General features: G+C 35.4%; 2 protein-coding genes across 3 annotated transcripts; one reads left to right on the plus strand and one right to left on the minus strand.

Annotated features, from left to right (window-relative positions):
- Window positions 1-417: 417 nt before the first annotated feature.
- LOC125224267 (uncharacterized) lies at window positions 418-5,542 on the plus strand. 2 transcript variants are annotated; one of them, XM_048127643.2, is made up of 13 exons: window positions 418-710; window positions 2,071-2,242; window positions 2,448-2,528; window positions 2,876-2,958; window positions 3,034-3,158; window positions 3,238-3,348; window positions 3,909-4,018; window positions 4,124-4,433; window positions 4,513-4,590; window positions 4,668-4,718; window positions 4,810-4,899; window positions 5,144-5,221; window positions 5,356-5,542. In XM_048127643.2, the coding sequence occupies exons 1-13, from the start codon at window positions 701-703 to the stop codon at window positions 5,389-5,391; spliced, it is 1,335 nt and encodes a 444-aa protein (XP_047983600.1). In that variant the 5' UTR covers window positions 418-700; the 3' UTR covers window positions 5,392-5,542. The 2 variants fall into 2 exon arrangements, with proteins under 2 accessions (XP_047983600.1, XP_047983601.1); XM_048127644.2 differs by having other exon boundaries at window positions 419-710; window positions 3,034-3,149.
- Window positions 5,543-6,476: 934 nt separating this feature from the next.
- LOC125224271 (uncharacterized) lies at window positions 6,477-8,007 on the minus strand. The gene is made up of 5 exons (XM_048127647.2): window positions 7,604-8,007; window positions 7,255-7,479; window positions 7,108-7,173; window positions 6,941-7,006; window positions 6,477-6,832 (listed from the first exon to the last, which is right to left on the minus strand). The coding sequence occupies exons 1-5, from the start codon at window positions 7,955-7,957 to the stop codon at window positions 6,737-6,739; spliced, it is 807 nt and encodes a 268-aa protein (XP_047983604.1). The 5' UTR covers window positions 7,958-8,007; the 3' UTR covers window positions 6,477-6,736.
- Between the last annotated feature and the right edge of the window lie 785 nt (window positions 8,008-8,792).

Genomic DNA, 8,792 nt, shown 5'->3' on the forward strand with positions numbered 1-8,792 from the left:
TAGGCCAGTGTAATAAAATACAGTACAATTCAAGAAACATGAAGTAGAGAGAATATTACATTATTATTCATACATTATGAAACATTAATTCCCTATTAAATCCTTAGAATTTTATCAGAGAATATTTTGTGTTGGACTTCGCTTAATAAAAAGCTTTAACTGTATGGTATACTCTTATGAAATTACGAAGTTAATTTGATATTAACATAATATTAAATGTATGGAAAATATTATTTACTTTAACAAAAAAATAAAAAAAAATATTCTATGACAAGATCCAATATGAATGAGCTAAACATATAACCCACGCCAAACAGACCCTTATATTAATTGCCTAAAATAAAATTTACTATTAAATCAACGCAATCGCTTTTCTATTTAATTATTTGTATATATATACGTAATTGCTGGGTGTTGAATTTGCCCCAATTTTCTTCCTCCACAGAAATTTAGCCCTACATTTTGTCTTCTCCATCTCCAAATTCTCCCAAAATTCTTTTCATGGATACTTCCTTCACCGATTCAATTCAATTATTCAGCTCCCAGCTCTATTCCTATTCAATTCACCGTTCTTACTTACTACTTGCTTGTTTTCATCATTCCGATTGTGGTCGTCCTTGTATTTTTTCTTAATAACGGAGTGATTTGCCACCGCTTGTAGCTTTCGGATTCGGATTTTGATTTGGTTTCTCCTCTCACCATGGGTAAAAGTGAGTTTTCCCCTAATTTCTTGATTTTAGCGTTTTTCCGATGTGATTGTTCCATCTTTTTCGAAGAATTTGAAGCTTAGCTTTTTTCCACTGCGGTTGCTCTTTAGCTGTAATTAAGCATGGATGAAGAAACAAAAAAATTGAATTACTCATTTTTTGTTGATCACTTCCTTTTTACTTAAATGGAGAATTCTTTGACGGTGAATCATTAATTTCTGGTTTTCAAAGAAAAACAGCTTAATTGTGAGTAGGATTATGTTAATTTGATTGGAAATTTTGCGAAGTTCGGCTCGATTATTGATTTGATTTGTGGTTTTACTAGTTTTATGCGCATGTTTTGATAAGTAGTTTGATCAATTTTAGAGTCGTTTGAACAGTTTGTAAGCCCATTACATATGAGCTATTTACGCTAAAGAATTTGTTGGGGGTATTTATTCGTCCATTTATTATTTTTTATCATTAGGGGAGTTGTAAGTCTTTAAATTGCAATATTGTAACCAGTGGAGAAGAGTGTTGGTTCCAAGTTAAAGAATTATTGAGTGACGGGTCAGACAATTGATCAAAAGCTGCTAATTATTTGTGTTTCATATTTATTTTGCTTCATCATGCAGCCCAGTAGATAAAATTGGTGAATAATTGTTTTGTCTAGGAAAATCATATGAACAGTCTATATGATCTAATTATGTTTTTGTTGCTGATCAGTAAGATTAAATAAAACTGCTGATATACAATATTTTTCGGGGTTGCACCCATAGACAAGACTAGCTGCTTAGTAAAAACAGTATATCCACATTATTGGAGTTCACTCTGAAGATAATTTGATTTTTACAGGACAGCATTGGTTATCTTAGTCTCTTAGAACGTGATGATAGACTTTGAATTTAATAGACCTTCTCATTTTCTTTGATCTTGTTATCTTTGTATTACACTTACTGAGTTGCCATGTGTAGTGTTTAGTGTTTACAGGAAAACCCAACTCTTACAAATATAAAAGTTAAACCTTTCCTCTAAAAAGTTCAATGTCCTTATCCCAGAATGATCAGGGTTGTCAAATAGAAGCACCAAATTACCCTAGCTCTGGTCTTCAACAATATCTTTACCTTTTTACGTTTTTCTGGGTGAAGTTTAAAGGAGTCTAGTGTTGCTAACTTCGCGTGTCACAATCTGTATGTTTCTGATGTGTGCAAAAGACCTGTAGCAGAGCGTTTTTCCGGCCGAACTGTTTGAACTAGAAGGACTGCTTTATTGTATGCTCAACCCTGAGCAGTTTTAAAACACATCATTCTTGCTAATGAGTGCCTCAAATTAAACTCTCTTTCTTGTATCCTTTTTCTCACAACACTTTGTTATGGCATTTCAGAAAGTTCTCAGAAGAAATTTGCTGCAATGCTGGATAGCGATGATACAGATAGTATGAGTTCATCTACATCATCTATGCGCTTCGATCACATGACAGAGAATGGCCTCGATGAAGTTCAGGTTGATAAGGATGCGTTGCTTGATCAGTGGTTAGATGCTTTGTATGAGAAGAGGTATTCCTTTTGGTTCCATTCTCGCCATATAAGATACTCAGATTCTACGTGCTTTGTGATATTTCTGTTCTGAAGTGATTATTTAAGATTGTATTTTTGCTGCATGATGATGTAATGCATGTCAAAAATATGAATCAGTAATGTGAAGACTTCTAATAAAGTTGTCTTTTTGTTGTTGTTTTGATACTATGTTATTTTGATACAGGGGGTCCACTAGAGAAAAGGCCTTGGCATCTATTATTGAGGCCTTCAATAGCAGTTTGCAGTATGAATTTGTTGAAGCAAAGTAAGTATTCGTTGCCGTGTTGCTTTCACTCTGAGCTCTATTCTCTTGGTCTCTTGAAGTTGGAAATTCCTGTAGTGCATGTGTATTGAGGAATATTTTTTGGTGGGAAGGGGGTTAGGTAGCATTATTTTGGGATGATAAATACATTTGCAACAAAGTACTTAATAGTTAAGCTTGTATTAAATCTATCCAATTTCAAGTATCTTCACTGAAGAAGATCTTCCAGCTATATAGTAAAGGTTGATATTTATACGTATGCACTTGCACATTGAAGTTTATAGTTTCTTGAATGCTCTTATAAAGTTTGGGTCCGTTCAATAATAGTAGTTTTTTCTTTCTCCTCTCAGGTTTGCTACATTGCTGCAGCAATGCCTCAATTCAATTAAAAAGGGTTCTGCCAAGGAGGCTGCCTTGGCATCTCATGCAATAGGTTTCACACTGCCTTTCACATATTGTATCTAGCCTTTCACTGTGTAAACTAAATTATTTTTTTACTATTTTACAGGGCTTTTAGCTCTGACTGTGGGTCCTGGGGAAAAGGCTCAAGAGATCTTGGAAGAATCACTCTCTCCTATATCAGACGCCCTAAGAGTTCGGCCAGAGACATCTAAGATTTTGTCGGTATGTGAGGTGATGATAGTTTAGTAAGGTGTATTTCCCTTTACCAGTGCCTAATCTAATATAGGATATTGCTATCATGTGCTCGCAGTTACTGCAGTGTTTGGCTGTTATTACGTTTGTTGGTGGTGAAGATCCAGAACAAACAGAAAAATCAATGCAAATTATGTGGCAAGTGGCTCATCCAAAGTTGGGTGCCAATGTAAGCATCCTTGCTATCAGCTTGATCCAAGATGTTATGCATTTTTTGTATATATATATTTTTTTAATCAATAGGTAGAGAATCTACTACAAACTTTCCGTCCTGTGCTATGCAAACTCAAATTCTATTGTGATCTATGGTTCTCCTCAAAGATGCATTTTTGTAATGTCGATGCATATTATGTATTACAATAATGCAGCTTTTGGTGAAAACCGAAGATCATACAAAGATGAATAGTCCAAATTAGGTTTTACATACTGCGGGATGAAGGCTTCTATCTAATTCTGTCCCTATATGCATATGTTGTCTGTAAGCACACAGAAGCACCACATATACCATGACATATATTCTGATCTGTGATGTTGTAGGCTTGTAGCTTGTTATCAGTTTAGTCATATGCTGATTTAGTGGGTGTCCAATGTTAAGTGGTGCATATACTTATTTTTGCTGTTCAGTTGGGCATTAGATATCAGAGTCCAAACGTGTCAGCTATCATATTTTATGCTTCTGTTAATCAGCTCTGCTCAGTCATGTAATTTATAACTGATCTCTTCATTCAGGTGGCTACCTCTAAACCTTCACCAGCAGTGATAGCGATGATGGTCTCTTCCTGGTCATTTTTACTCACGACTGTGAACAGCTGGGCACTGAACCCCAAGAGTTGGCAAGAGTAAGTATCAATTTATAGTTGAGCTTGCTTTTCAGTATCTTTAAGATAGTAGTTCAAGACGTGTGGTTTCAAAGCATTTTATGAGTGCTACTTGAAATAATCCAGGTCAATCTCGTACTTCTCTACACTTTTAGACAAGGATGACAGAGCACTGCGCATGGCAGCTGGTGAAGCACTTGCTTTAGTCTTTGAGATTGGGAGCCTGGAAAAATTCTGCGGAGAAGCTAAGGACTCTTCGGATCCCACTACTGATGAAGGGAAGGATTCCCGAAAATTGATGTACGTGCATGGATTGAGGACTAAAGTACTTGGTCAAGTGCGGGGTCTCTCTGCTGAGGCCGGTGGCAAAGGTTCTGCTAAGAAAGATCTCAATAGTCAGAGGAACACATTCCGAGATATCCTAGACTTCTTTGAGGTATGCTTCTATTAGTTAATCTACGTTGATTTGGTTTCTAGAAAGCTTTTGAAGTTCTTTATCAATTATCATATATCAGAACGGTTCTGCACCCGAGACCTTGGTGAAGATTGGTGGAGATCCTCTGAGCACAAGCTCATGGACTCAATACATACAGGTAATGTTATCTTCTTTACATATTCTATCAGTAGTGAATTGGCTTTTTACCTTTTCTAATATCTTTCTGGATTATAGTTGAACTTCCTGAAACATTTCCTAGGAGGAGGATTTGTGAAGCACATGCAGGTCCGTATTTTTTTTTTTGCTAGTGGCTCTGCTATCATGGAGTTCTTTTTTACGGGCTATCATAATATGTTACATGTTACATGTATGGCAGGAGAACCAATTTCTCCATGACGTGTTTGATTTTACCCCCAAGAAGAAGCACCTATCAGGGGCTGAGCAACGCATGTCAGGGAGTGAAAAGGTTAGTTAAACCAAGTTAGAAGTTAGAACTTTGGATGCTGATTGAATGTTACTCAGTTTATAGCAAGTTTTTTGTCCGTGTGTGTGTGCATCAAGTGGTTTACCTTTTCCGACTTCCATTACTCTTCGAGATGATTATATTTCTGTTGTTTGACTGCACGTCTATTTTTTCGTGTGTCTTGAGTCCGCAGTTTAGTATTTAGAGTTGAGATGATTTTGCTCATGTGTTCCCTCTTTGTTGACAGAGGATGTACAAGTCACCTAACTCGGCTCTGAACAAGGCACGGACACAGTTACTGAACAAACAACGCACATTGGCTCAGGTTGGTGGTTCATCTCCTGAAAAACAAACTACTCCTTTCTCTCATGAAGGGACGGACCCAACATTAATCCACTTATTGATTTTTTTTCTTTCTTTCGGTATGAGAAATATGACCTTGTCGTTTTTGGCGTGCAGGACAAGAACTCGGGCTACTTTGCATTCGACGAGTGAAATAGGAGCTAAACAACTAGTTTATCCCTTCTGTCTATACATTCAAATATTATATATCTTGTGATTTGATACCGATTGCGATCCAGTGTAATTTCACTCAATTTATTAACTATAATCTAAATTCTAAACCAGAGGCAGTTGTATGATGGAATTGCTTGCTATCTTGATTTTCTAATTTTCTTCTTGAAATGATGAATCCAATAAAATACACCACACATTGAAATGATGATCCTATTTCCACAGAAGAAAGAGATGGAGTTATTGGATTTTTCTCTTTAGAATGCCATCTTAGGTGTTCATATATCATTATAAAGGCATTTATTAGTAAGATTCAAACAAGAAGAAGAAAAATACTCTATATGATTAGTTGTAATGACAAGATAAATCCACCTAGATGTCTACTCATTGCTCTGTCTTTCCTGAAGTTGTTTCTTCTCTTGCCGTGGCATCCTCTCCTCCCTCCGCCTCTCCTTCCCCCACTTCTCGCGAAGCCTCCCCTTCCTTGCATAAGATTTTTGAGGAAAATACGAGTCTAATTATAATAAAGTATTGGATCATATCCAAGTCGATGTAGATTCATTTGCTATAGTAGATAATGAGTTATCGGCTCACTCTGAATAAATTATTGTTAGGATCTCCTATGTATGAGACGATCCGAAGGTTCGGTTTTCGAGAGTGACAATAGTTTTTTGATATGGTCATGGATACAACGATCATATAGGGTATTAATTTGTGATTTTGCAAATTTGGAGGTGCTTTTGTGAAAAGTTCGAATGTTGAGGCATAGAATTGTTTTTAATATTTATTGTTTTAGGGTTTATGTTCTATGTTTTGGGATAAAAAATTTAACTTTTTGGATTTTTATTTTGTTTTACTAATTCTAAATTTGTTATAGTTTTTATACTTTCATTCCTCTAATCATATTGTTTCTCTCTTATATTATAGGGACACTAAAATTGTGTGGTTTCAACTAATTCTAATCAAGTTTAATAGTCATGTACAACACTACATTACTAATAAATATAGTGAAACTTCAACAGTATTCAAGTAAAATAACATAGCCAAAATACAGCAAAAAATAAGAAAGCAATATTCCCATTACTGTATTTTCGTACAAAGTGTACCACGACCGTGCGTGTTCTTACAACATTCTTCGTTCCTCGTAGATACTATCTACGAGAGCGTAGTTATGCACGAGATAGTCAGTTAGCATATATCCTTTTTTTCTTATTGAGAAAGGAGGATATGCTGATTTGTGTCACTTTAATTCCCTTGTTATTAGCAGAGAATATAAATGTTATATAGTGATTATAATAATTATTGAGAGATTAATTATATGAAAATGTCATAAATTTGCAGCATTAATCCTCTGATAAAGCCCCATGTCCATCCCATTGTAAGCAATTGGAGCATACATCCACATTTCATCAGAGCTTAGCAACTGCAAATTAACACAAAAAACATGATTAATACATTAATCAAGTAATGGATCCTTTACTATTATGTGACAAATCTAATTCACAAGCCTTATTTTTTTTTAATTTATTACCTTGATTTGAAGCTGCAGAAACTTGACATATTGGACAGCCTCTTCCAGCATTGTGCTAATATCAACCTAAACATGCCAAATAACTCATGTTAATTAACTATAATAAAAAAATATATATATATTCAAACCAAAATTTGCTAATGTAATAGTATGATTTTGATATTTACCTTTGTTCCATTGGGCACAAGATTCTGCAAGATTCTCAACCTCTCATTTATCCTTTCTCTTCTTTTCTGCAAAATGCAAACAACATTACATTAGACTTCAAAAGTGAGAGATTTTTTTTTCAAATAATGATGTTTAATTTTATTTACCCTTGCATAGAGGCTTTGTGGATCAGTTGCTGGGCTCTTGCTAGCCCTATTCTTGGCCGAGGATGTGGACGTCGTCGTGGATATTGACCCCTTCGACTCAGACTCCTCCGAGCCATTGCCATTACAATCACCCCCCTCACATCCAACACCAACACCAACACCAACACTCTCTTCTTCATCATCCTTGCTCGCTTTCCCACCTCTCCTCGCCTTCTTCGCCTTCGCCTAAACCAAAAAATCCACAACACATCCATGAGAAATATGTAAAAATCCCGGCCCACTTTAGACAAGTATAATGCCATTGTGGCTCAACTAGTAATCCCTAAAAATTGCGAAAAAGTCCTCTTACCTGTCTAGCTACACGAGGCCTCTTCTTCGATGAATCTTGAAGTTGCTCTCCATCAGCATTGTCCATCCCGTCGTTGCAAAGCATCTGCGCCTTCAAATGGAGGATCTCCCCCATGAGATCACCGGGGAAGGAGGGGACGTTGGAGGCGAAATGGGACGCGTCAATATGATCATAATGGAAGCTACTAGCATGATCATGATCATGATGATCAAGATCAAGATTGTTGTTGTACACATTTGCATCAACCAAGAAATTGTTGGTGTTGCAATCCATCAAAGAATTAGATTCCTCAAAGGAAAATAGCTTGCTCAATGAGTCCCATTCTCCATCAAGAAAAGCCTCAACAGCCTCCATTTTTTTTTTTGAGAGAGAGAGAGAGGAGAGAAAGAAGAGTATGAGTTGAAGATCAACTTAGCTCTATGGTGTTGAGATACACATACCTCAGCATCTTATTTATATATGGGGAAAAAGGGAATGGCAGTGAGGATTTGACTTCAATTTTCTAATGATTTGATGAAATAAATATTGTACTATTAAAGTATAATTAAGGGAGTTTGGTCCGAGTTCTTTGTAGCCAACTCATGGGGTGGCTAATAATATACATAAACAATCAACACAAAGAAAAAAAAATAATATATAAGAAATACTTGGGCTTTAACCACTTCAAACTAATTAAAAAATGAAGTATAACATGTTGAGAGAAATGGGGAAAAGGGTTAAATACATGGTTCAATCAATATTTGAATAAGTTTTATTGTTATATAAAATGTAATGTTGACATACATCCCGCTAGCTCTTTACTTGAAGAAAATATTTATGTTAAATTGCTTTTAATTTATCAATTATCAATAAAGAATGAAATTAAACTATATTTGAGTCTATGAGCAACTAAACTTAATGAAAATGTCAACAATATGTCTTATTATGTTTAAAAAGGGGAATAATACATCACTAAAGGTCAATGCTAAGAGTTTATTAATTTGTACTAAAACATTAACATAAAAGGAATGGAATTCATATGGAAGAGATTAATTAATGGAAGGTTCTATAATATAAACCAAGACCGTATAAAAATCAAGCCACGCATTATGTGATATACTTACAAACCTAAGTTTTAATATACATTTCATCTATTTAAGAAATAAAAAATATCCGAAAAAAACACCATCGCTCATCGTCGTCGTCGTCG

This window comes from Salvia hispanica, chromosome 1 (assembly GCF_029641045.1).
Source record: "Salvia hispanica isolate PSC_SH4W2 chromosome 1, Shi_PSC_v1, whole genome shotgun sequence".
In the NCBI taxonomy this organism is placed as follows: Eukaryota; Viridiplantae; Streptophyta; class Magnoliopsida; order Lamiales; family Lamiaceae; genus Salvia; species Salvia hispanica.

Excerpts from the sequence above, each read along its gene's own strand:
- LOC125224271 (XM_048127647.2), bottom strand. The coding sequence starts at position 7,957 with ATGGAGGCTGTTGAGGCTTTTCTTGATGGAGAATGGGACTCATTGAGC. Across the intron at positions 7,480-7,603 it reads GGCCTCGTGTAGCTAGACAG|GCGAAGGCGAAGAAGGCGAG; the intron begins GTAAGAGGACTT and ends TTTTTGGTTTAG. Across the intron at positions 7,174-7,254 it reads CACAAAGCCTCTATGCAAGG|AAAAGAAGAGAAAGGATAAA; the intron begins GTAAATAAAATT and ends TGCATTTTGCAG.
- LOC125224267 (XM_048127643.2), top strand. Across the intron at positions 3,349-3,908 it reads ATCCAAAGTTGGGTGCCAAT|GTGGCTACCTCTAAACCTTC; the intron begins GTAAGCATCCTT and ends CTCTTCATTCAG. Across the intron at positions 4,900-5,143 it reads GCATGTCAGGGAGTGAAAAG|AGGATGTACAAGTCACCTAA; the intron begins GTTAGTTAAACC and ends CTTTGTTGACAG.